The sequence below is a fragment of the Cyrtonyx montezumae genome, unplaced genomic scaffold (assembly GCF_038088225.1).
Source record: "Cyrtonyx montezumae isolate F1298 unplaced genomic scaffold, pur_monq_1.0 scaffold_6, whole genome shotgun sequence".
Classification (NCBI taxonomy): Eukaryota; Metazoa; Chordata; class Aves; order Galliformes; family Odontophoridae; genus Cyrtonyx; species Cyrtonyx montezumae.
The window spans coordinates 919,236-946,116 of record NW_027072067.1 but is presented as its reverse complement, the minus strand read 5'-3'; the positions used below and the strand labels follow the sequence as shown (position 1 = coordinate 946,116).

The 26,881-nt window shown below is 37.6% G+C and overlaps 1 protein-coding gene across 8 annotated transcripts in view; it reads right to left on the bottom strand.

Moving 5' to 3' along the window:
- The window catches only part of NISCH (nischarin), a 28,179-nt gene continuing 1,298 nt past the window's right edge, over window positions 1-26,881 (bottom strand). The window contains exons 2-21 of one of the 8 annotated variants that reach the window (XM_065749611.1): window positions 22,880-22,963; window positions 22,412-22,594; window positions 19,211-19,259; window positions 17,633-17,796; window positions 16,340-16,435; window positions 15,547-15,642; window positions 14,850-15,002; window positions 14,158-14,226; window positions 13,603-13,788; window positions 13,271-13,399; window positions 12,178-12,291; window positions 11,261-11,369; window positions 8,067-8,188; window positions 7,519-7,562; window positions 5,725-7,038; window positions 5,142-5,316; window positions 3,824-3,977; window positions 3,098-3,226; window positions 2,074-2,235; window positions 1-1,375 (exon numbers count right to left, since the gene is read on the bottom strand). In XM_065749611.1, the coding sequence (XP_065605683.1) occupies window positions 747-1,375; window positions 2,074-2,235; window positions 3,098-3,226; window positions 3,824-3,977; window positions 5,142-5,316; window positions 5,725-7,038; window positions 7,519-7,562; window positions 8,067-8,188; window positions 11,261-11,369; window positions 12,178-12,291; window positions 13,271-13,399; window positions 13,603-13,788; window positions 14,158-14,226; window positions 14,850-15,002; window positions 15,547-15,642; window positions 16,340-16,435; window positions 17,633-17,796; window positions 19,211-19,259; window positions 22,412-22,594; window positions 22,880-22,963 (4,161 nt within the window). In that variant the 3' untranslated portion in view covers window positions 1-746. Of the gene's footprint in view, window positions 1,376-2,073; window positions 2,236-3,097; window positions 3,230-3,823; window positions 3,978-5,141; window positions 5,317-5,724; window positions 7,039-7,518; window positions 7,563-8,066; window positions 8,189-11,252; window positions 11,370-12,177; window positions 12,292-13,270; window positions 13,400-13,602; window positions 13,789-14,157; window positions 14,227-14,849; window positions 15,003-15,546; window positions 15,643-16,339; window positions 16,436-17,632; window positions 17,797-19,210; window positions 19,260-22,411; window positions 22,595-22,879; window positions 22,964-26,881 lie in introns of those variants that run through there. The other 7 variants (XM_065749610.1, XM_065749612.1, XM_065749613.1 and 4 more) reach the window with 7 other exon arrangements.

Genomic DNA, 26,881 nt, shown 5'->3' with positions numbered 1-26,881 from the left:
AACTGTCAAATCACACTTTATTTGTATTGACAAAATAGACAAAAGAAAGACTTGGTGTTCAGAGATACAAACTCATTATTTGCTAACAACACAGTTATATAGTCATGTTGGGTATTTCCACTTTCAAGTCTACATACTGAGTAGACTTTTACTGGCAATCCTTTCTCCTATGCTAAAGTATGTTCATGAAACTAATTCTGTATGAAAAAGTGTCACCTGGTTGTGTTTGAGATTTTACTAGGCTCATCATAAGCAGCAATTAATCACATTTGGCCTTAGAAAGGAAAAATATGTAAAACTAAGGTCATTAAATAAAAGTATTAGCAGCATACCCAAAATACATCTTGTACAAATAACATTGCACTTGAACATACACAAGCATTTACCATTATTTACACATTAGAATTTCTAATAGTATAGCAAGACTGATACATACAAAAAATCAGCAGAAACCTTAACAGCCCCAGAAGACAGCATATCTAGTGTTGACTCCTTGATTTTTTTCCATACAGTTTCCCAGAATGTCTCATGAATTCTGTCACTATTACTATTGCATAAAAAATAGACTTTACAAAAAGTTCAACCTACAGTTAATACTTCAGAATATTTGTATGGACTATTAAATGCACTAGGAAGCACTGGAGTCCAGTTCAGTTCCTTACTGAAGCAGAAGAACTTGACAGGTGCTATTTAAACACTGTGCTTTACTTCACAACAGGCACTGAAATCACATAGCTGTGCAACAATTACCCAGTGAGTTCCAAAGGCAGCTCCCTACCACACAGTATCTCCCACTGTCTTGCAAGCAATGAAATTAACTTCTCTCGGCTTTCTGCACTTGGAATAAAGATGCACCACTGGATCTCTCTGCTCCTGTTGCCTTCTTGTTTAGCATTTCCCTTTGGGGCACTATCAGCGTCTCCAAAGTGATTCAGTGCTAAGTTCTGCATCAGATTCTGATTCTGAACATCATCAAACACAAATGTCAGGGCCTGTGGATATGTTTGGTAACCCATAAGAACTCTATCAAGGTCCCGGATTCGTCTTCCATCTGTAAGCTGATACTTCTCTCTCTTTGGTGGTTCCTTAGCAAATTCAGGTAGTGGATAACTGATATAATCTTCATCAAAGAGGAACAAGTCAGAGCTGGTTAAAATCAGTGTTTTAGGTTGAAGTGGACTAGTGTTTTGGGCAGATCCTTCAACAGGATTTACTTGAAATGCCAACACATAGAGAAGGATATGGAGAGACTGAAGACGATTAAAATCATCCATCTTCTCTGCCACTAGAAAAGCAAGGTCCCCAATTTCCTCTTCATTTGGATAAATAAATTTTACTCTGCTAGAGTGAATCAGTTCATAATCCTCCATTTTTCCTGCAAGAATAAATAATCCATTATCATGTCTCCACTTAGTAATATACAATACTTTCTTAAGCAAGTAAGGATAAGCAACAACCTTTGACTGGTGGCTGCATCTGGAACTCAGGATTGCATTTACACATACATTGCCTTACTTTAAAATACTGGAACGATTTTCTTTGGATTGCAGATATTTACTGGAGTCTGTTGTGCATCACCTATACCAACATTTCTGCAATTTTCTCACAACTAGCTCAGCTGACAGCAGAAGAGGCAGAAATAAAGCAGAATTATTTTATCATGCTATCAATCTTCCTACAGGCTGATATCCTCTGCCTCTTCCTTACCACTCCCTTGCTCTAAATGGACTGAAGGCATTACTGTACCACTAGACACAAGCTTTCTACTTCTTTTAAGCAGAATTAAGGAAAAAAGTGCTACAAGAATCGCTTTTATATCCCTAATTAATGAGCACATTTGACTGCTTTGGTGTTGGAGTTCTAGAGTGGAAAGAGCCCACTTATGTTTAGCAATTCTGTTCAAATAGGGCACATTTAGAATAACAATTAAGGTGAGGAAGTTTGGTTGAAGTATCAGGAACACATGGCAATAAACGGATGTGTGCATCTCTCCCAAAGGTTTTTAATCACTGCACTTCAGAAGATGCTCTCAGCACAAAACCTAAACATCTCTATGTAGAGAAGACTACTTACCAGTGTTTTTACTACCAAATTCAGAGTAGAAGTCTTTATCTATTGGTTCTGGTGAAGGTGTGCGTGCAAGCAATGACAGAACTGCCATAAGCTGCTGCATGAAAGCATGAGTGCTGTAACTGTCTCTTGTCAGGCAGGTGACTATATGATCTGCAGACTGACCTGAACAGAAGACCACATAAACCATTCAGACATTCATATGATGAATTACCATAATCTCCTCACCAACATGCAACTGCCTTCAAAAAATTTGTTAGCAATTTTTCTCCTGAAAATATGCATCACTGAATAATTTTGTGAATAGAAAAATCTTCAAATTCTTGAAAAAGGACAATTCTTACAAGCTCCTTAAAAATTAAGAATACAAATTCTCTTGGTTTAAAATGATGTACACTTAAGATTTAAGTTTGACTGCTACTCTACAGGCTCATCCTTACGTTGTCACAAGTTACAAAGGAAGTTTTTTTTCTGTAAGATCTCTCTCTTTGTATACTGGCCATAAATAAACTTACTTTAAAACATTTTCACAAGGTCTGAACACAATTGGAAAGACATTTCAGAACACAAATGTACAACTTACGGGAAGTGGGACTCCAGGATAAAGTAATACAGCCCTGAAAACATACCCGTGTCACTTTAACTAAAAATTGAGTTGAAATCCTCACTCCTGGAAACTAAGGTCTCATTTTCCATCCAAAAATTCAATTACCGATCAACTATGCATTTTTCACTGTGAACAATATCTTACAGTTTAATGCAAGCCAAAGCCACAAAGCAACAGAAAAGTTTCTGGAATTCCTTTTTGATCTGTCACTAACACAGAATAACTTAAGAATTTTAAGATACTAAGATTCCTATAGACCTCAATTACAGGATGTTGCAAGCCAATTCATACATCATGATCACCATTACATTAATTCCTTTTAAGAAAAAGAAGTGAAAATAATACTTCTATCTCAAAGATAATAATCCATCTGAGGCAAGATATAGAAAAGGAAAAACTTAAAGCATAATACATACTCACCAGTAATTCTGAAGTATTGGTCAAACAGGCCAACATTTACTGACTGCAGATCATTAAGCTTTAGCACAAGGCAGCAAGAGAGGTGGAAAGAGTTATTTTCACAATCTGAGTTTTTTCGGTCCCAAAAATCTGCTGAACGTATGGTAAAGATAAACAAACAAAAACAATTCTACTTCTTTCCATGACTTTAATTTTAATTTTCAGGAAAAAAAAATATCACACGTAAATAAAGAAGGTAGAATAGCAGTTAATTTCCAAGCACCTAGTTTCTTTGCAAAGAACATTTCTTGAAGAACTAACTATAACCCTGATTTAAATCAGCAGATACCACTTATCAGCCACTAACAGCACTTATGAACCACTAACACAAGTAGAATATACAGTAATTTTCATTATCTTTCATTTACTATTTTGCCTTTGGACAGGTCCTTTAACTGCCCACGTGATGTTGAAGACTATCAAATGACATCTGAAAGAAGCCTAGACACAACTGCACAAAAGGGTTTGAAAATTAGCCACGACTCAAGACCACAAACCTGATCATTAATATGACCTTTTTTTTTTTTTTTTAAGTTAAAAGCCACACACAAGCACTCTCCATAGGGCTGACTGCATCACTCTTTCTTAGTCTGAAGTACCAGTCAAAACTGGTAAACTCCATACAAACAGCAGACACAGATTAAACTTGTAATCTTATTAAGGGATCAAAGTTGGTAGCTGTTTTACCTGACTGATGCTCATCAGCATGATTGAAAGCATCATCCAACAGAAAGTAAATAGCTTTCGTTGAGAGAAGCACACAAGCCATCACTTCCACATTGGGAGTTTTGTAAAACAGAACTGAAGACCACATGAGATGCCTCAACTCTTCATTTTCCACCTAAGATGTAAATTGTATTTAACAAATTTAACTTGCAAACTGATCTTCCAGACTGCTTCATCATCCCAGAGGCAGGTTTAGATTACTAGGAAAACTGTTTCCAAATCTGACACATCGCAATGTACTAAAATCAGAGAAGTTCACCTCTAGCTGCTAAATGCAGCTATGATAGTTGCCTGCTGAAAATATCTTTGTTTTAGAGAGAAAATTGTTTCTGTCATGGTCTGATTATTCCAATTTCCCAGGGGAGATAAAAGCATCTACTAGTGCACAAGAGACTTCCTAGAAGAGACAATTTTATAAATAGATGAGTAGTGTCTCCTACACTACAAGGCTAGCAAGCCTTCACATGCTACTCAGCATTTGGATATAAAGGTCCTTAAGATGGATGGAAGCACAGCTCATCACAATAGCTCCTGTTCTAGATATGCAGCTTCCCAGCTTCTAGCTTAATTACTTTTCTTCCTCAACTCTTCATGGTCCAAAGACAAGCAAACTTCAAAACTGTGCTTATTTTAAGAGGTTGGAAAAAGACTAACAATTAAAAAGTGACTATTTCTCAATAAATTTTTCAACTCTTATCTGTAGTAGGACTGTAGTCTTTTACAACTTCAAATGCCAACTCTCTGCAATTCCAGCCAACACATGTATTTCAGTTAGAGAAATATTCAAATACCACTACCCACACCACCTATAAACTTTATTCCTAATTACAGATCTACTCACATTTCTGGAGTCCCTTACCACCATACAACATGCTATGTTGTATTCATGCACACAACGCTCAAAGACAGGACATTAATTTAGCTAGGTACTACCTCAAAATATAATGTGATTCTTCCATTCAATCACTTTAAAAGAAAAATAGGAACATTCTTGGAATAATCACATTTTCAAAACATTCACTAGAACGCCCTCCTGCTCTGCACCAAGAATCCTGAAGGCAAAATATGCCTGCCAGGACCATGATTACTGCAGCAGTGACAGTCAATTGCAAAAGTTTTTGATCAAAACACTTCCTAGTCTGGGATAACCTAAGTTTGATTAGAAAAGTGTTTTGTCTTGTTTTTAAATTTAAATTTAATATTAAAAAACTAACACGAATTTATCTAATACCAAAATGTCACAAGGCATATTTTTATATAGCCAGGCTAGATGCAATACCTCTGCAATGTTGCCATGGAAAAATTCAACTAGGACGTTTCCTTTAAGCCCAGCCACATACTGCAGAGACACAGAAACATGAAGGTGACCTGGAATCTGGTTATCTTCTGTAATCTTCTGAATAAGAAATTCAGATGGATATAAAGATGACAGAGTCAGGTGAGGCTTGTAAAAGCTAGGAGACAGACAAGATCCAGAAAACATCATCAAAATTCAAGCAAATCTACAGCTCTTCCACCATGTAACAACTATGAACAGGCATCTTCTATTCTTAATAGTTCACTCTAAATGAACTCTACTGAGCATTGCTGTCTATTTAGTCATGTCACCAGCCTGGAAGCACCTGAAATAAGAAATCTCCTTCCATAAGAAAATACATTTTAAGCTGCAATCATAAAACAGTAAAGAAACTGTACCTGTACAGGTACAGTCCAGAATAACCATTCACACACAGTAAAGACAAGAAGAATGAAAACGTACTTTATCAATACAGCAGGCCAAAACCAATTACAATAACTGCAAACAGTGGCTAGGCCACATTAACTTCGACACTGTGCAACAAACCATTCACAGGAAGTGTTACCTTGCTGACTGACTATGTCTGTTTGACTCCAAGATGTGATTTCTTGCAGCATCTGATTTATTTGAAGCTTTGAAAATAATAATAGTCTTAACACTCTTTAGAAGTGTCCTTAAAAGGCTGTAGACTCTTAAGAAGTGGAATTTTTCATGAGGTAGAACAAACACTGCTGTAACGAATCTGTATCCAACAAGTAACTCTAGAACGTGCCCATCCAAAAATGAGCCCTTCTGCTGGATGGACCCATGAGCTGGATGCAGCACAACTGATGCTAATGGAATACTATTCAGCTTCAGAATACTTCTCAAGTCTTCTGCCCCTGTCCATTTAGTTGTCAGTACACTGAAATCCACCTCTACTATGTACAAATGCTGGGGCGTTAGAAACAGCCAGCAGGGATACAACATACAGGGAATCTGCCCAGATGATTTACATGTTGAAGAATGAAGTGCGGAACACAAATCATGTTTTGACCTTTCTGTGTTACTGTCAGCTGACTCTGGTTGATACAAACTTTTCTGAACACTGGTTTTATTCCTATAAACAAGGTATGCTGGAAAACAACCTTTTATCTCCTCATCCTCTGATAAAATGCAATTTAATTTCCTAAGCTGACAGAGAAACTCTTGGAGGTTTGCACTTCCACAGTACATTGTGGAGCTTGGTAACACTGATGTGCAGCGTTGGGAATGACATGCATGCAAACAGGAGTAGAAGTCTTGAAGATTCTGGGAGTCTGAAACAGTAAACAAGCAGTTATCACTGTTTTTCAGCTTCAGCATTAAACAGATTTCTGGCATGAGGAAACCAATCTCTGTTAGGTCAGCATATGGAAAACACAGTACTAATTTCAAAGCAGAAGGGATATACTGGCAGCTTCCTCTCAATTCCTGGGGAGGAATCTCAAACACAGCTAGAAGATCATCTGCCAAAACTAAACAGGAAGCAAACTGCCTGACTTCTTTATAAACATGAATAGAAAAACTCCAGAGGATTTTGACTATGTCAATGTTCTTCACTGCTGCACTGTCAGCTGACTGAATCTGTGAAGTGTTGAACTCAGAAGTCTGATCTCCTTCATGAAGTCCCATTTCAAAATATCCATCTTCTTTGTCTGTGGCTCTAGAATCAGCTGGGAGGCTTCCTTTATTCTCTGTAAAGGAGGGGGGTGATCTCTGCACAGTCTGTGCTATCAAGGCAGAAAGATGCTGGGTAAAATCCTGGTTCGTGGCAGTGTATGACATGCAATTAAAAGGCAAGATGATGGTGTTCGAGGGGTCAGGCACTGTAAAGCATTCTTCCTCTGAACAATCCAAACTTTAAAAGAGACAACACAGCACAGTAAGTACAAACATGAGCTTAAAACCAGTTATAACTATCTACACTTGACGGTCCTGCTTGTCAGAGGTTTACCCCTGTTACTGAGGTTTACTCCTGTTACTTAAGTCAGTGCATATTTTAGAACATCCTTGTAAAGCATACAGCCCCTGGTCTTAAAGGCTGGTAATGTGTAATTTCACAGAGAGAATTTGACTAAAATGTTTATTCATTCTTAATTTCCCACCCCCAGGAAGTATATCCCTCAAGTTTACAATACAGCTATTGCTATTTTTGAAATTCCCAAATGCATTTCAGAGCTCAAAGGCTAAGAACCCTATACAAATGAAATCACTTCTAGTTCAAAAAACAGGTGCCTGAAAAATAATTTTGCCGTAAAGGCCATATTTTAAAAATGCAGTATCTATTGTTGTTACCAAAAAACTAGTAAAGATTGAAACCAGAACTTATATAGCTTACCATGTATTACCACCACTTTCATATTCCAATAGAGAGACAGGTGCCTAAGAAGAGGAAGAAAGCATCAGGAACCACTTATGGCTGCTGCCAGACTGCAACAGGCATGAAAAGCAAAGCTAATGTTAGCTTCAGCTTTTTAAAACTAGCAAACTCACTGTGAAGTTCTGATTGCCATACTCACGGGCACAGTGCTCTGCTGTGAGGATCCTAAAACACTACCTTCACTAATTTAAGTTGGATATTCAATTAAGGTAGTAAAGAATAGACTCTGCTGCTGATTTTAGAACAGATACAAACTGTGGCTGATAGGTATTATTTCAGCACACTACAAATTAAAAGCTACTGAATTACTACAAAGCAAGGCAAATGATAAAGGAACTTTGATAAAGACAACAGTGGTGGCAAAGGAAGACGTTCCTCCAGAGTCTTGCCCTGCCTCATTTCCCTGAAAGGGAATCAAGATAGCTGTGCTACAGATTATTTTGATAAAAGATGTTTAATATCTGAAAAGCTTGCAAAAGGACTTAAAATACCACAACAGCAATTACCTGATTTTTACATCTGGAATCTGTTTTTTCAGAGCATCTCTGGGGAACTGTATGGTCTGTAGGAGTCGATGTATTGAACTGCAATGAACTGCTCGCTAGGACTGTTTCTTCACAAACTATTTCTAGAACAGATACAAATTGCTCTTAAAACTACTGCAATAAAACAAAAATTTATGTCCAACATTATCTGTCAAATAAGTGGAATAAAAGTTGCACAAATATCAATTAGCAGGGTGAGGAAGGTGATTGTTCCCCTCTGCTCTGCACTCATGTGGCCTCAGCGGGAGTACTGTGTGTACTGGGAGTACAGTAAGTCTGGTGCTCCCAACACAGAAAACATGTGGAGCTACTGGAGAGGGTCCAGAGGAGGACCACAAGGATGCTCAGAGGGCTGGAGCACTGCTCCTATAAACACAGGCTAAGGGAGCTGGGTTTGTTTGGCATGGAAAAGGAAAAGACCTCAATGCAGCCTTCCAACATTTAAAGGGAATTTAGAAACACGAGGAAAATCAACATTGAACATGGGTAGACAGTGACAGGACAAGGGAAAATGGTTTCAAACAAAAGGAAGAGAGACTTAGATTAGATGTCAGAGGGAAGTTTTTACTGAGAGAATGGCAAGGTGCTGGAACAGTCTGCTCTGTTCCTGGAGGTGTTTAAGGCCAGGATGGATAGGGCCCTGAGCAACCCAGTCTAGTATCTGATCTAGCAGATGGCAATCCTGCCTGTGGCAATGAGTTGGAACTTGATGATCCTTGAGGCCCCTTCCAAGCCAAGTGAAGCTGATTCTATGATCAGGTTAACATTACTAAGTCTTAACAGAAATAGTTCTGTCAGAAGCAGCCCACAGTTTTCACAAGCAATTGCTCTGCTGTCAAAAACTGCAGCAAAGCACTTCTAGGCAACTTTTTAGCATTCTCTGAATTTTCAGAAGGCTTCATGTGAACAAATATCTGTATCAATCCTTCAGAAAGTTAACCACACTCCAAGGGCATTAAAGACAATTATTACACCACTCAGAACCTTGTTGAGGGGTTCAAAGTTGAGTATCAGTAAAGCTTATCATTAGTGGATATAAAGGAACATTTGACATTTTTGCCTGTGATACTTGAAGCACTGCACTGAAGCAATATGGAAAATTAATTTTCAGTATTACCACTGGGTCAAACAGATCAAAACCATAAATGACCAAGTAAGACCAGCAGAATTAGAGTGGATTTGTGTTTCTAGCCTGAGCATAAGAACTCCTGCATGTGTCTTACTGGATTGATGGCAAGGTTTATCAGATTATATCAAACGTTTCTCATAGAGGAAGTACAGATGATATATTTTTGCTTGAACAAAACACTGTGTTAGCAAGGAGAAAATTCAAATTGACAGGAAAAACAGAACATTACTTTTCTGTTTTCTATTTCCTATAAGTATTTCATTTTTTCCATAAGCCATTTGCCAGTGACATTTAATCTGAATAGTATTTTACGGAAACAGATGGTGTCTAGAAAAACTGCAGAGAAAGCAATTCATAGAAACAGTTTATCAGGAAATGGAATTCTATCATTCATGATTTAAGGTCTAACAGTTAAACTAATTGCTTAGCATATTTCAGAATTTTTAAACAGATGTCTCAAAGTCACTGTTTTAAAAGCAACCCTTGATAGCTAAATACATAGAAAATAATAAATTTGTATTGTTGAAAAGTAACCTGGCCTGGCCCTCATTTATTTTCCTGACACTTACAGCAGCCTTCCCTAAGATAGACTAAAGAAGCCTCATGAAGAAGATTGTAGTTTAAAAAAAAAAAAAAAAACAAAAACAATCACACCTTAAATCTTGCACATTATTTTCTATAAAACTCCGTAAGTATTCAGGAAAGGAAGATGCTTTTTTCCCCTCTGTACAATTATTTGCTCTTAAACATTTCCTGTCATAGAAAAGGACAGTTGAAAAATTATTCTGAAACAGTTACAGTTGTTGCTTGCACATGTTTACCCTGTATAATATAGCAGGTCATTACATGGGCAAACTGTTTCAATCTTGTAACTTGAACACTTAATACACCAAAGCAAGCACTGAATAGTTCAGTTGGAAAGGACCTTCAAAGATCTAGCTCAACTGCACAACTTCAAGTTATCCTTACTTAATAAGTACTTCCTACAGCATTTTGGAAGAACTGTCAGCCTTTTATTGGCAAATGAAAAATTACCAAGAATAGTTACAAAGGCAAAGTAAGTAGCAACTAAACCTGCATCTGTTTGAAGTTATTTGTCCTTAAGATAATGTTGTAAAAATAAATAAATAAATAGAAATGTGTTTTTAGAGTGAAGTAAGAAAACTCTACTGACTGAAGAAAGCACAGCAACTGATTTCCTCTACACCTCTCCCCAGTCCAAGCTTTTCAGGCATGTTTCTCTCATATTCACCAAGTCATCAGTTTTTTTGGAAAAAATAAACTTCCATTAAGACATTTACTGTGAATATACTCCCATCTCTTCAGAATAAGTTTTCTCCCACTATTCATTTTGTACTGCACTGTAAAAGCCCCCCAAAATCTTCTCAGAAAGCCACAGGCTTCTGCAAAAGACAAAATGCCATTCTTTTAAGTTCCTAATGCAAAAGGAACTCCTTCTCAAAAGAGCCAGCAAAAGTAATTTTCAGGTAAAGTGAGCAAGTCGTGAAGCACTACAGAAGTGCTGAGATCACAGGCTCAGCCTGAACCACTGATCCCACAACAGCCCTTTCCCTCCATTTTCCTTTTTCTGTCTTCCCGCAAGTTGACTGATGAAATGCAGCTCTTTGGGGAAGGAAAAAAAAATGCTCCTTAACACACATTTTTGCAGACCAAGCACAGCTAAGATAAGCAATTTCAGATCATGTCTATACATGTCAGTTTTCCATTAAGAATCTTGGACATACCTAAACTGCAGAAGAGATCTATAGTCCTCCACTGATTTCTCTAGGATGAAACAGTAAGAAGTCCTGAACCCAATCTTCCAGCACAGATAATCAGCACTGCAGTGAACAGGTCAACTTTGCTGATTCACATGCAACTTCCAACTTCTAAGCCAACACTACCAAGCCATTTCATTTTTGTTTTAAGCCCTATATCCATACATATAATTTTCATGTATATCAATGCAGCTTAAAAAAGCAGAACCAAGAGGCTCAGCCCAGCAGCACGATACATACATGATTACCTTGGCTGGAGCTGACAGGATGAGGCAGAGAGGGAGAGGAAGGACGAACATTAAGAGAAGAACACTTTGATTTGGAACTGGCAGCAGTAAGCCTGAAGTCCTCACTGATCTAATAAAGAAATGTAGTGATTAAAGAAAAGACCAAAAAAACCATACAGGACACACTAGAACCTAAACTACATCTAGGCAAGCTTATTCAATTTTAGTAAAAGCAAGCCAGCGTCAGCTTTTTTGTGACCTTCTGTCACATCCACTGAAGTTTGTTATTCATGTTCATAGCAGAATACCACTTCGAAATTACTTTGAAAAGTAATTTTCATCATTGTATTTTCTGACAAAAATTATCAGTGAGATTTATAAACCATAAAGGAATAAAAACATGAATTCTACTGCAGGGACAGAACATGTCAGTTAATTTTAATACCAAAACAAGATTGACTAGCTACATAGCACACAAATGTGTGAGAATGTAAAGAGGATTCAGGTTCTTGATACTTTCCCACCTCTAAACATCCACAAGAACAGTATGTTTGAGAATATCATCTTAGTACCCATCAGTAGAAGCAGTAAAATTACATCTCTGCAGTAACCCTACTTGTCTAAATGTAAAATCAACTTAATGGTCAACTGCACATTCACTGTGAACATGATTAAGTTATCCTATTTTTTCTTCCAACTTCCTCTCTCACAGATCAACACAAAAAGGAAGGTCACACAATTAATTGCAGTTGAAAACTAAGAGGTAACATTACAAGTTCATAACCACATTAAAGCACAAGCAAAGAAAGTAATAACTCAAAAGTTGCAGAAAAATTGAATGAATTCCCCTCAGACCTTATTTGTATTAGTAAGTTTAAAACAATAAATGTCATAAACAGCACATTTTACTTGCTTCACTCAGCACCGCTCAAACTTACCTTTTTATCAGAGTTGCTCAGTTTGTACTTCACTTCCTTTGACTTTTGTATAGCTTTTAGAACTTCGACAGTGTCTAGTTCCTTTTCTGTGGTAACAGCGTTATCCAAACAAACCTGAAAAAAATGTAAAAAGTAACTAAAACACTGAAAATCAAAGCAGCTTTACAATTTATTTTAATAATAAAAAATTATCTCAGCTTAATGCAAATTATGTGCTTCTTCAATAAACATTAGATGCAAAAAAAAAAAAAAATTCACACTTGACCTTGCTCCAAGCTGATACCGTTTCAAAATTAACTTATGTTTTTTAATCCAATGAAGACAGTAAAATTTCATTCAGATACAGGAATATGGTAGGATAGTACCAGTATTCTTTTGTCCTCTGAAGACCTTTTCCAATTCACACTAAAAATCCACCAGATGTTAGACTCTGAGAATGACAGAATGGCTTGGGTTGGAGGGGACTTTAATGAGATGTGGCAATTATAGACATGGTTTAACAGGCACGGTGCCGATGGGCTGATAACTGGACTTGATAATCCCAGGGGTCTTTTCCAACCTTAATGATTCCATGATCACCTAGTTCCAAACCCCCTGCCATGGGCTGATTGCCACCCATCAGCTCAGGCTGCCCAGAGCCCCATCCAGCACGGCCTTGAACACCTCCAGGGATGGTAGGCCCGCAGCTCTGGGCAGCAGTGCCAGAGCCTCACTGCCCTCTAAGTAAAGAATTTCCTCAACATCTTACCTAAGTCTCCTCCCTTTTATTTTAAAACCATTCTTCCCTGTCCTATTCACTAACAGATCATACAGAAAGTCAAGCTCCACCCCCCCCCTCTTTATAAGCTCCTTATTAGCACTGGAAGGCTGCAATAGGCCTTCTCCTCTTCTCCAGGCTGAACACCCCTAGCTTTTCTTAGCAGGAGAGGTGCTCCAGCCATCTGATGATCTTCATGGTCTTCCTCTGGACCTGCTCCAACACCTCAATTTCTTTATTCAGCTGAGGTAACGTTCACACTGCTTTACTTCCATGCTTTAAAAAAGCTTTTTTAAGGTACCAGTTTCAAAGGAAAAGTAGTACACTGTGGCTTACCTCAGAGGCCCTGTCCCCAAACTGAGCAAGTACTTTGGTCCGGTAATCAGGGATGATGCTCAATGGATTGCTGGATAAGACCACCTTTTCTAAGCATGGGAGGCCTCCTATATTTTTCACTTCATCAATCTGGAAGTTTATGAATAAACACAAATCAGATGAATGAAAATCAGCATACCCAGTGAGCATTTTTTGCCCAAGTTAGAACACATGATAGAAGGCAAAAAAATAATTACAGTAATTACAGTTGGATTTATTTGCAGTTTCTCCCACTAAAAGGTCCTGTTTGTTCCAAAGCACAATTCAGTTTGGTACAGAAAATCAACAGTTACCTGTTCTATTTTGTTACTGCTGAGATCCAAGTTGACCAATGAGTAAAGCTTGTTAAGACCATACAGATTTTCCAGCTGATTTCCTGCTAAATTCAGAGTTTTGATGTTTCCTAGTTTCGTGTGAACACCTTCCAGCGATGTGAGCTTGTTGAAGGATAAGTCCAGATGAACAAGGTTATAAAGATGCTACAAAAACAAAGAAAATCCATCACACACAATACATTAAAATTTGACAATACCAAGAACACTTACAGCTTGGTCATTTCTTGTCCAAAAGAATTTTTCACGCTGGACATAGGTTTAAGCTTGTCAAAAGGAAATCCCTTCAACTGCTAAATACTGACATAGAGAAATAGCTGCAAAGATGTCAACATTGGAAAAGGAATTAAAGTATACAATGCAAGTAAGAAATTTTATATTTGGATGTTACAAGTGAAAAGCAACTTGAGTTTAAATAATTTTCCATAAAAAAATGAGCAACAGAACTCCGAAGAAAATATTTCTGTTCTCTAAGCAGTCTGAAGAGAAAAACTGACCTTCAAAAGGGTAATTTACCTGTAAGTTTTCTACTAGTGACACTCCATTATGACTCAAATCCAGGAATTCAATCTTTGGAATTAACTTCTAGAAAATGAGAGAAAAATGCCTATAATGAAAAACTTTAGTTCGTAAATGAGGCCAGATTTGTTTCACTACAAGCTGATGATAAAGAAAAGGTAAACTACCATTCTGAGCACAATCCTTCAGCATTTGCTTCAAAAAAAAAAAAAAGCAATAGTTAGGACATAGTGCAGCAAAACAACTGAAAATGAATCTTACAAAAAACAATATCACAAAACATTCTAAACAAGAAAACTGCATTGCATCTCTAGCTGAGTTACAGAAGTAATTATTTCCTTCTTCACAGGAGTAGTAAAAGTTAAAAAAAAAACAGCCTATGTTCATTTTTGACACATGCTCTTGTGATGAAAGCCAAGGTTATTTTTTTTCTCCTTAAGAGCTGATTTATCAAACATAAGACTAAGGGACTGACAAAAATACTTAATCCAGTTTCCATGCTCTTGATATACTGTTATGATATCAAGCAAGCCACAAGTTTAAAAATAGGAAGTTTCAGCCTTAAAGACACTGAATTTCAGCCTAAGAGGAGTTGTAAAACAAAACATGAACATGCTTCAAGAAGTCAGTATTCATGAAACAATTACTTATAGAGCAAATTACTTTTTCAAAAATGAAATATTTCTTACCACTGAATCATCAATTTGAGAGATGTTATTGTGACTCATATCCAAAGTTGTTAAATTTCTCCAAGTTGGAATAACTGCAGTCACTGGACAGCTTGCTGATGCACCCTCTGGCTCCCACTGATCAAACTCTGAGGCCTCAGGCACTAGGATTTCCTATTTAAGATGATCACAGTAAAACTGTTGTTTTCAATGAGAACTACCCACTTTGAAAATAGTCTGAAGACTTCTGCAAGGAATGCTTTTAAACATCATAACCATCTAGGCTAAAGCTTAACAAGTTAGCTGGCTGGGTCAGTTTTACAGCTATAGGAATGCCAACATTATTGGCCTATCAAATTGGAGAGTATGAAAGCACAACATAAGGATGGAAAGTTATGCTAAATATATATCCTTCACCAAATCAAAGCTCAGAGAAAAGAAAAAGAGAAGCATTCAGCTCTATATATGTAGAAAAATACATTCCAATAAAAACATCATAAATGTTCCTCTGAAGGGACACATGTAAACACCACTTTCCCAAATGCTAAAAGAAGTTGAGATACAGAAAGATTAGCAAATTCTTTCAAATTTCATGGTTGTAAAAACAAATCTGGGCAAACAACACAGCAAAGTACATGGATTCCAAATGGATGCTTCCACAGTACACTATTTTGGCATCTGCTTTAAGCAAGTACCAGAGAGAGGAACCTGCTCTTACCTTCATTGATGTTGCTGAAAATTGAACACTCATTGTGGCTAGAGTGTGTTTCGAAGAAGTCAGACCTTTGATAAGCTTTCCTCCACAATGATTTATCTATTTTAGAAGAAAAATTTAAACTGTACAAATTAATAAATACTAGAACAAGAAAATGAGACATGCAAGAAGCAGACAGAGGCTTCAGTATCAAATTCTCCACTCTGTTACCCATTTGGGAAGTAGATATGGCACTCCATTAAAACCTCCTTCTGATAACAACCAGGAGATAATTAGACCAGAAATACCAGCACAAACAAGATGCCATAACAAGGTAAAATATTTCAGAAAATATTCAGTGAACAACTACTTAAACCTCGTCATTTGCAGTAAAAGCACACATAGAAAACGCTGAAAATTATCAAGCAAGAAGCGCTATATCCTAAAAAATACTTTTATAAATTGAATGTCAGTATATTTTCACATATATTTGGCTGTTTACAAATAAAAAGCACTGTGTAATAAGAGATCATATAATACAGCTGTAAGATACTCAAGACAATGAAGACTTTTCATTAAGCCACTCTATTTAGGTATATACTGAAAATCTCATTCTTTCTGAATACACACAGTACAAGGTAGTCTTAATTTGACAACCTTATTTCCAAGACTCATTAAAAAAAGAAAAGAAAGGTTCCATCTGAAGACTGTACTCAATTTCTAGCACCAAGTCTAAGGACACAGTTAGCAATATTAAGAATTATGCAGCAGAGCTAGGATTCAGAGCATGTGTAAGTAAGCAGTACCTCAGTCATACCTCTATTTGATGAAGTGATTTAAAAATTGATAGATCAAACGGCAAGAGATGTTCTTGTATGTTACTGGTTCCAAAAGGTCCTCCGGTTCCAGAGACCTGGTTATTAACATTTTACAAACAGAGTTTTAGGGCACATAATACAATTTATCCACATTTTAGAATGTCTTATTCAGGCAAATATCACAAGCGCAATAGCTTGGAAAGACAGCCAACATGCCACCTTGTGTTTGTATTTTGTAGCAAACTGAGCATGAGAAAAAACACACCAATGGCAAAGGCAACCAAGGTTACATGCTGAACACAGCAGAGCCACATTCTCTGAAAAGAACTTCTCTGAAGAATCTGGTTCTCTTAAGACAGAATTCCATTCCAGTACACAGGGAAAAGTTCAGAGCATCGACAACACAGGTTTGGAGAAAACACTGATGCACAACTAATAAACTGCATCTAAAAATTTCCATGTGCCTACTGGAATCATACAAGCTCTGACAGGACTCTCAAACATTCAGAAGGGTCAGAAATTCTGACAATGGTTATTCTTTCTACCAATGCTATTCTCCAGCCAGTGACTCCTCACTTCTGAGGATTCTGTACACCCACAGAACGGCAAAGGCAACTGAAGAGCAACAGAAAAGCTGTAAAAGTGTGGTTTTGCTATTGCAGCTTGTTAGATTTCCAGTGAAGCTTCCTCTGCTTTTTACTAAGGGAAATAATTTCTACAGCACTTATCAAGTAGTAAAAACACCTATCTGTTCTGAGGCTATCTTACATTTATTGACATGGTATTTTAGCTAAAGTTTTAGGTTAATTTCAACTATAAAAGTGAGGGCTTATGGGTTTTTTGTTTTTTTTTCTTCCAAGTAGTCAGAAATAAAGATGAGAAAAAGGACAGAATTAATATTCATTTGTACGTATATATGCACAAGTGTATTCCTACAGATACACTGACTGACAAGTGTCAGCAAAGAATACAGGGCTGAGAAAGTAATACTTATCCACACAGTCCTACCAGCACCCACATTCTGTGAACATGGCTCTAAAGAGAGAGCTGCTGAAAAGACCACACCACACAGCAAATCAGCATCTTTGTTAGAGACCTACATATATATTTAGAGTTGGCAGAACAAGCATACTTAACATGAACTTCTAAATGATTGTTGGGGCTTACTATCAATAAAAGCTCTTGTACATTCAAACTAAGCTCCAGAAGTTTGTTAAGAATCATGTCAAAGTCTGGTAGGAACAATCTCTTCAGTATTTGTGCACTCAAAAAAAAAAAAAAAAAAAGCTCACCTTTAAATACTTGAGCCTACAAGTGAAATCTAGAATATGACCTAGGTCAGTTTTGGCATCCCCGTTAGCACACGTAGGCTTCCCCTGTAGCAACTGTTGAGTGACAGCATATAACTGCAGTGGTCTAATGGTAAAGACTTCTCCAGCCATTAGTAACTGCTCTCCTGAAAACAAGAGTATGACAATAAACACATTGTACAGTAAACTGCACTACTTCAGTGATTACAAAGAATAAATAGTACACAGAAAACATAAGTTAGACAGGGAATATCTGTGCCATGCTTTTAAATCTCAAGACTGACATATCAAAACAACTTTTTTTTTTGTTACTTTGAACAAGTGCTAGAACAGTTTAATTAGAGATTTTTAAAACCAGAATAATATAGCTGTACAAAGAGCCACCTGTCACACAAACCTGAAGCTCCTAGTGTAACTAATGGCAAGTAATTCACTCCTTCACAGGAGTGCAATCAGACAAAGTTCACATAGTCTAAGAGATATCAAGCTTTCCCAAAAGCTTCAACCCGTTCAGAAGAGGCAGTGTTTGTTTATTCAAACAATAATTCTTGCACTTTTGCAATTTTGCCCTAATGCTCAGTACAACAAACAATTTCTTTGACAGGAGAGCTCTCATCACTAAAACCAACGTAAGGTCCCTGAACAGAAATGCATCATCTGATATTAGTAAAATCTTGTTTTACTACAGAACTAAAATTAAAAAGTAGAAAGCATCATCCTCTCCAGAGGCACTTGAAGAGTTAACATGGAGCACGGTAGAATGCACACACCCGGAATGAATTCCTCTGCTCTTCTCTTTAGGGACATCAGATCAACTCATAGGCAAAAGAGCACCAGCTCTCATGGGAAGCAGAGTTCTCAGAAATGCTAAGAAACACAATTCCCTTCAGCTTCAGTGGGAGCAAGCCAAAGAGCTCATCTGCACTTAGAAGGAAGAATACATCCATATACAGCAATGAGACTTCACAGGCTACAAAGACAGTACAGATTTCTTCAGCAATTGCCTTAATGTTCCAAAATTTGCTGAGTGGACCCTCTGAAATCACTGTATCTGAAGTTAATTTCGAGCCAGAACAATCTGGAACAGCACTCTGAAACATGCTTCACCTATTACCTCAGCTATCTGGAACATCCACTAGCATCTAGTACATCCTTCAAGACAAAACAAGCATGGTTTAATCACTGCAAATCTCCTCTGTTAACTGAACTGTTAGAGCTATCACAGGTATAGAAACTGCATCTCATTTTCCAGCATCAGTAACTTATTTAACTAGCAGCTCTCCTGCTTCCTGAATTTTGGAACAATAATATTTAGATATGTGAAGTGCATTTAATATACTCTGTCTCAGAACTCACTGATATGAACCAAATTTCCCTACACAGAGCACCAAGATGAAAAGGCTAATGAAGACTTCTATTGCCAGTACCACAGATTATCCTTTAACTCCTCTGTATCAAAAACTCAGATCTCTACTTGTCTGGAAATTAAATACCACAGGTGTTTGCATGCAGATAGAGGAATACTGTCACTTCATTCACAGATTCTTCCAGGTTACTTACCTTTGTGAAAGAGCTCTTCAGCTAAAGCAGCAGTGATCCCATTGATTTCCTGCAAAGAATAATCATTGTGAATGTTATTTATATACTTCTAATTGCATTTTTTCAATGTACACCGTTGCTGCTTTCCCTTTTTGCTACAGTGCACAAATTAAAAAAATACAACAGAACTGCGACAATGTCTTTACTGATTTCTTTTGTAACTTGAAAATCCTTTATAGAAATGACCCCAAATCATTTATTTCATACAACTTTTATTTCCAAGATGGAATATACTGCACTAAATTTAATACATGCAGAATCTGATCATTTAAAAGTACAACAGGTACAGCAGCTATTACTAGTCATCACACCACAGCTTGAAAGAGAGATCAGCTATGAAGAAGCTAAGTAAAAACATTCTCCAAACAAACAAAAACCACAAAACAACACAAGAATTTTAAGATTTTTAGTGCCAGTAAGACAAAAAGAAAATCATTAACAAGCCTACATGGAAGAGATAAAATAATTCACCTTGTGAACTTCAACACTCTATTAAGCTCACTGAAGAAAGCAAGAGACCATTTTCACATTCTCCATCTTCTTCCCTTCTTTCTGGACCAACCTAGGTGCTCAGCTTCCATTCCAGACACTGACAGTTCCAGTAGGAAAGCAAAACGCTGAATTCCCAATGCAAGAATTTCTTCCTTCTACATTTGAAGGTGCACGAAGATCAGTGCACTTATTTCCTACCTGAACATATTTCTCTCCATAAATAACACATGCACTGTACAAGCCCACTGTCAACGGCACACAGGGCATAAAACAAAACCATTCGTGATAGTGAAAATTTCCCTAGACACATACACCTCATTTTAACACAGCTGCAGATAATATCTACATCATAGACAGTATGGACCATCATATGAGTATCTGATGTGTTTACTTCACTGACAAATCCCTCCATTTACAATGAGAGAATAAATGCACAGGGTATCTGAAAACAACTTAGTTCATTTCATGAGGCAAGCATTTTAGAAAAGCACATTCTTAAAATAACTGACAGCCCACTCACAGAGGACAAAGCCTCCACATTGTTGTATTGGGAACAAGAAGCTAAAAGGAGCTGCATTCCAAACAAAATACAACTTCCACTTCTTTGAAGCAGCCAAATATGCTCATCTAGCCTTGTCACATTATCTACTTCATCACCTGAGACATACAGAAGATATCTGTATATGCTTATAATTAAAACAAGATTATTAATTGGATGACTAGCACACAAAATAATGCTACTCCGTTCCTCTGTCAAACTTATAAAAAACTTTTGTCTTAGCTCCAACTACTTATATGCTTCAACCCCACAGAAGCCCCACTGTTTGCAGGTGCCCCTGGATAGTATTTTCTGGACACTCTCATGCAAAAGCACGTATCTGCAAGTTAAACCAAATCTCTTAAGATGTCAAAATGTAAGACAGCAACAAAATCAGCATCCCCATATCTCCAGATATTCTATTCAATGCCAAGGTGATGTACTACGTTGCTATCACATGCAACTGCGTTTCCTTGCCAAGTTGTATCTGACATCACCCCACAATACATACAGCTCAAAGATTTCTTAATATATTTAAGATAAACCACCTATTTCCACTCCGTATAGTTCTACTAGCCAGGGAAGTAAAATTAAACAACTCCTACTGGCAACACTACAAGAGGAGGAACAAGAGCAGCCTTTCTACCCAAACTAACAGCACAAGTGCAGGGATTTTACTGCCTCAAGAACACATGAGGGTCATCTGATAGAGATATTTTAAAAGATCAAAGTTCTACAGGAAGATTATTATCCAGCAGAATTGCTGTGGTAAATATTTAGCTTTACTGCTCAATAGCTAACTTTTTTCTGTAACTATTTGTAAGGGCCAATCAAAAATTGAGTTGGAGTTTATACTTCAATCTCCATTCCCTTAAACCTATAAAATGCAGAGTAAGCAACACCTTTGCTTCTAAAATATGGCAACAGAGAAGCTTTCATACAGAAATAATACCAGATCTTTAGGAAAGTCTTATAAAATCATGAGCACTACAGCAAGAAAACATTAGCTGAAAAACAGGGCAAAGAATAGGAAGAAGTTCAGCCTGCATAACAGAAACTGTTGAAGCTGCTGCTCTGAAATATTAATGAAACAACAGAGTATCATTTAGGAAAGAACAGTCAGAGAGAAAGAAAAAGCGACTTTTCAGTCATCAGGGAGTTTGTTCCACCTGAACAGAACTGCCCCTATGTCATCATGTGCATTTTTAATAAATTTAAAACATCTAATTCTGTTAGAGGACTCAATCATTATACAATCCAGTGCTTCTCAAGCAACTCTGCAAGGTAATAGTAATGCTATGGACTAACCCCACAGTTTTACATGAGTTTAAGACTAAACTCTAACCAGCTTATGTTCACAGTTCACAGAACTTCAATAATTTTTACTTTTGTTGCTAAGGCTTAATCAACACACCCAGTGGACCATTTGTGAGTCAACACTGAAGCCTTCAGAAGGAACTACAAAGGGCAATCTTAGCACATCCTGCACCAATGCAATTACTGCTCTTTCTTTCCACTAAGTTCTCTCCAGTGCATTTTCCTGTCTCAGTAAAAAGTCCACCCTCTCCCTTGCAACATGAAGCAGTACTACAAAAAAGCTTAATGATGCACAAGAGACAAATGAACAATTTGCAATATGAACATGAAAGCAAACCATGTCTTCTCTCTTTCTTCCTGTAACACTGTGTCAGTTGGATGGATCTGCATCTGGTAGAGAAGGGCTTTTTTTTCTATTTGCTCTACTGGAAACAGTTTCAGTGGAAACCACAGCTACGCCCATTAACAGCTGAGTGGGGGTGGAAGTGGATCAATTACATTTTTCCTTCCCAGAGCCAGCACTGTTGACTTCAGCGTAGCAACCAATTCAGCTGCAGATTTATTCACTGCTTCCAACTATTCTACTAGGGATTTTCTGATCTTATTATGCTGGCAAGGTAGTGTGGGCAGGGACTATACCTACCACAAAGAGGTTGGTTTAAAAACAAACAAACAAACCCCAACAACTTAATGTTATTATGCAAAAGGCTGAAAAAGAGTTTCAGTTATTTTGAAAAGACCGCATGAAATCTTAAGTCTGAGAACTAAGGACAGTCAATCAGGATCACATTTTATATGCTAAATGCAAAACTTACATAAAAATGAAAGTGTAAGAAGTGTGACAGAACTTTTGGAGCAGTAACAGGGAACTTGACTAGAAGAGTTTGTAGATAGACTTCTAATTCCTTTTGCCTCTTCTCCACCAGGCTTTTGGAATTTTTTCCAATAATCTTCTTTGGAGGTAACAGGTTTTTATCTATTTTCTTTTCTGAAACAAGCTGAAAGACAAAGACCAGACTTAATACTTCTTATGTCTGGTAACATCTTAACTTCCATGAAAGATGCAACTGAACATTGATACAATTTTCTGCCTGAGCCCATAGTTACTCAGGCCCATCTCTTGCAGTTCAAAAGCAGAGTGTAACATTAACACCGCTCAATCAAAAATGATTTAGTGCAGCAGTATCTAGTGTGTATTCCAACTATTCCCGAGGGAAGAAAAGATGCCTTATACAAAAGACTACTTTTGTAAGAGATTAAGGCCACAGTTTTAATATCCTTACCTTTTCATGTAGGTCATGGAAATCACTGTAGCGATGTTTGACTGTCCACTGATGACTGCCAACACTGACCTGAATGATGTACACCTGAAACAAAGAATGTAGGCAACTTTGTGAGAGACTAGTATTTTATACCATTGCCTCAAAGTTTGCTGATGAACATGTCCAAACATGTCCAAGCTAGTCCTGGGCAAGGGTTGTGAAATCCTCTGTCTAAGGAACAAGCAGATGGGCATGTCCTGGGGAACGAGAGAGATAAGCTGCAGCTCAGTGGCCGCTGAACACATAATCTAAGAACCTCGTCTCCCTCCTTTATATTGGAGTGTGACAAACTTGAAAAGCATTTATTTTAAAGAAATGCTGACAGGTATGCTATAAGGCTACATATAAAGCACACAGAATCTAAGATCAATCTCATCTTGTTGTTAACTTGAAAGCTAATCTAAACTGTAAGGTGACTTTGCTGAGGTACAACACCTAATGCCATGCACAAGGTTGCTCCACAAACAAAAACTGCTGCTTCTTCTAAAGCCAAGTTATTCTTGCAATCCAAAAGTTAAAGCAAATAAGATTTCTAAACCACTTCTTAATGTTTCTGCAAGCCAAGTCAGAATTCATAGCTACCCATAACAAGCCTGAGTTAGCAGCCTCCCCTTTTCAATCTATCAAGTCACAAAGCAGGCACAAGAGGCTGGAAAACATCCCGTTGCCACTTCACAGTTAGGCAGGGATCTGGTACTGGACTTAAGAGAAATCTTCGTGAATCTTCTAGTGGACTGGGTTTTAACTATTTAATTCCTTTTAGAGTAAAACACATAATGCAGCTTCCTGATCACTACAATTGCACCCAAATATTTATTAAAATTCTCTAATCCAAACCAATGCTTATTTAGACAAAGCTATTTTAAACGTCATATGTAACAAAAGCAGAACACAGGATTTTCATTGCAGGTGACTTTCCCAGTTGAGCAGTACAGATCCTACAGGAAGTTCACACTCCACCTTTGGACAAACATAAGGCAATCCCAAAGATACTTCAAATATAGAAAACACAAAGTAGAAAACAGACCATCAGTAAAATTAGTTCTATATCTGCATAGGAACAACACATCAATCTTAACCAGTCCAACTCCTTGGAAAACAAGTGCTTTCAAGATTTGATTAAGATATAATACAGATGATAACTTGTTGCCTATCACAGATAACATAGACATGATTTACTGCTACTATGAGAATGAAGCACACTTAGCTGGTAATTCCACATGAAGAAATGAAAAACAGAGTGAATTTTCAATTTGTTACATAAAAGGCAGACATTCAGCACTCACTCTCACCCCAGACCAGGTATGCCACACATTAAACAGAATGCCTCCTGCATTTTAGAAGTGAAGATGCTTCAAAAAATGTAATTGGTATGAGACACATCTGACACACTCGCTTGCTGACCAAAACAAGTCCTACAGAGCAGCAAATCAAGATGTCTGACTCGTGCATACAGCAAAGGACACGTCAGTGTTTGTGTGAGTGCTGCAAACACAGATGAATGCCTGCAAGTTACAGTCTCAATTATGGCCTGCATATGATTACCAGGCTGGCTGCATTGAGAAACTGCTACTCAAGATTATTTAGTTTGCTGATGACAAACCAAAACAGGAATAACCTGAGCAACAGCAGTACCTCATATGCCTGAGGAAAAAGCAAGGGGGGACTCAAATAAATCAACAGATTAAATTCAGAACCATAGCAGCACTATGCACAGAAGCCATAATGAGAATACTAGTTATTTTTAAAAGCTGTGTGCTAAACTGTGGCACATAAAGCAGTATAGCTAAATGCAATGCAGACTGAATATGCAACAAATAAAACCTTAGATGAGATATTGAAAACCCAGTAAATTACAGCTGCAAGCTCATTGGACTACAAAGCTATGCACCTCCTCTCTGCATACAATGCAAAGCAAACATATGACCAAGGTTCCATGAAAGCTTTTACCAAAATGACAAGCCCTGAGCACTTCCAGAAACAGAGCACTGAGACACATGGACAGTCTAATCAGGAAAACATCTGTTAAGGCAGATATTTCAGATTCACCAACTCCTCACAGCACTCCCCACGTAGAACACTGCTGCAGACAGCCATACAGATACAACCCCAAACAGACTGTGCATTCATCTTCAGACTGTAATTACTTTGAAGAACACCAATGCAACTTTTATGTGCTCCAGGAACTTCTTCAAATTCATTCTAGAGCAAAAAAAACAAACAACTTGGGCTTTTAAAAAAGCCAGATACGTAATTACATTTTCATTTAACTGAGTGGACTAATAAGCCAACAGTTCAAGATTCATGAATGCCTGCCTAGCCACCAAGCCACCTTCCAGCAGGCACACGTGGGGAGATGAAACACCATGCTGCACCTCCTCCCAGGCATGACAGCTTACCATGTGAAATCTCCACCTGCATTTAAGACAAACTGCATTACTATTCAGCTAAATACATAATACCTCCCAGCGTCATCACTAAGCTCTTACGTGCCTTGTGAGCCTTTCTACATGTTTTAGGCAAAGGTTTACCATATTTAGTGCTATATTTCTTATTTTCTTACCCATTACATCAAGGTCTTCAGAGTTAAGTACTCACTCCCTTACAGCATGCCTTTTATCTTCCTAAATCCTTAAAAGTGAAATGTTTAAAAAAACTAAGACATACAGCTTCTAAAACAACTGTTAACAAACATCAGTGATCTCAGACTCCTTTTTGCCTACCCCCTGCACAGTTTAACAAAACCCTGTTCATCCTGCTTTGTATGGAGAACCTGCCTTTTTGCAGTAGCCTCCTTCCAACTTCACAAACTTTGGTACCACTGAGAGAAAAATAAGTACCTGACAGAGCTACCTAGCCCAAGCCTAGGGCACAGGTACAACTGCAGCCAGCAGCTCAGAAATTGCAGAGCAATGATGCATCTGCTCCTTCCTGCCTCCTCATGCAGTTCATTTACACCCATCTGAGGAAGCCACAGCCCCTTCCTTAAATATCAAAGCTTATATTAAAAACAGCTGCACAAGACAAGAAAGGCAGGAAAGCAATTTTAGGCCAAACAAATGTACAGAAGGAAACAAATGAAGTGCTAGCAGCCTTGAGGACTTCTAGCAATCTGCCAGTCTTCAGTCACCACCTAGTCCAACCAGCATACACAGGGGAAATGCTTGGTGAAGGTGCTCACACTCTTCTAACCAACAGAAACAATAAGTGCTTATCTTCTCTGCTGGATTAATCCATACCTTGCCTTCCTACCTAACTGTTCCAACAAGAACCACATTTGAAAAATAATTTCAACATTACAAAGAACTGTGTGCCTTCCCTATATATTTTACAGGATTTAACACCTAAACCATCATCCAAATGCCATTAAAACAAAGCCCCTTCTACTGAGATTATAAACTCTGAAATACAGAGTACAATGGGAAGTATCAGTGCCAAAATAAAAGATTCTTTCAAAGACAAAGATGGAAAGACAACTGCTTCTATCTTTTATGACTAATGATGCATTTTGCTATCACTATTTCCTTTCTAATCTTTAACAGATGTGACTGACTCTTACACCCTTAGATATTTTTATTTCTGCTCCATAACGAGTCACTGTATATTGCCACACAACTCGATTTTAAAACCAAACAGATGTCAATTTTTGCAAACCATTTTTCTCTGTGAATCATTTTGTAATTTCTGTCTTCATTTAAAGATTCTCCTACATCTAATTACTTGAGCCTTCTCACACAAACTGCTGCAGGACTGCCGTCCTGCTACAGCTCTCCATGGCTTTACAAACAGGCATGGCTTGTTTGTTTCAATGGCTTAACTCCCTCAAACCTGCAGCACAAGAATAAAAAACCAGGATCAATTACTTGCAAAACTTTCACTCTGATGGGCTACTTTTAACGCACTCAAGCAAAGCAACACTAAAATAGCACATTTCCAGAACTCCAATCATTAAAAAAAATTAAA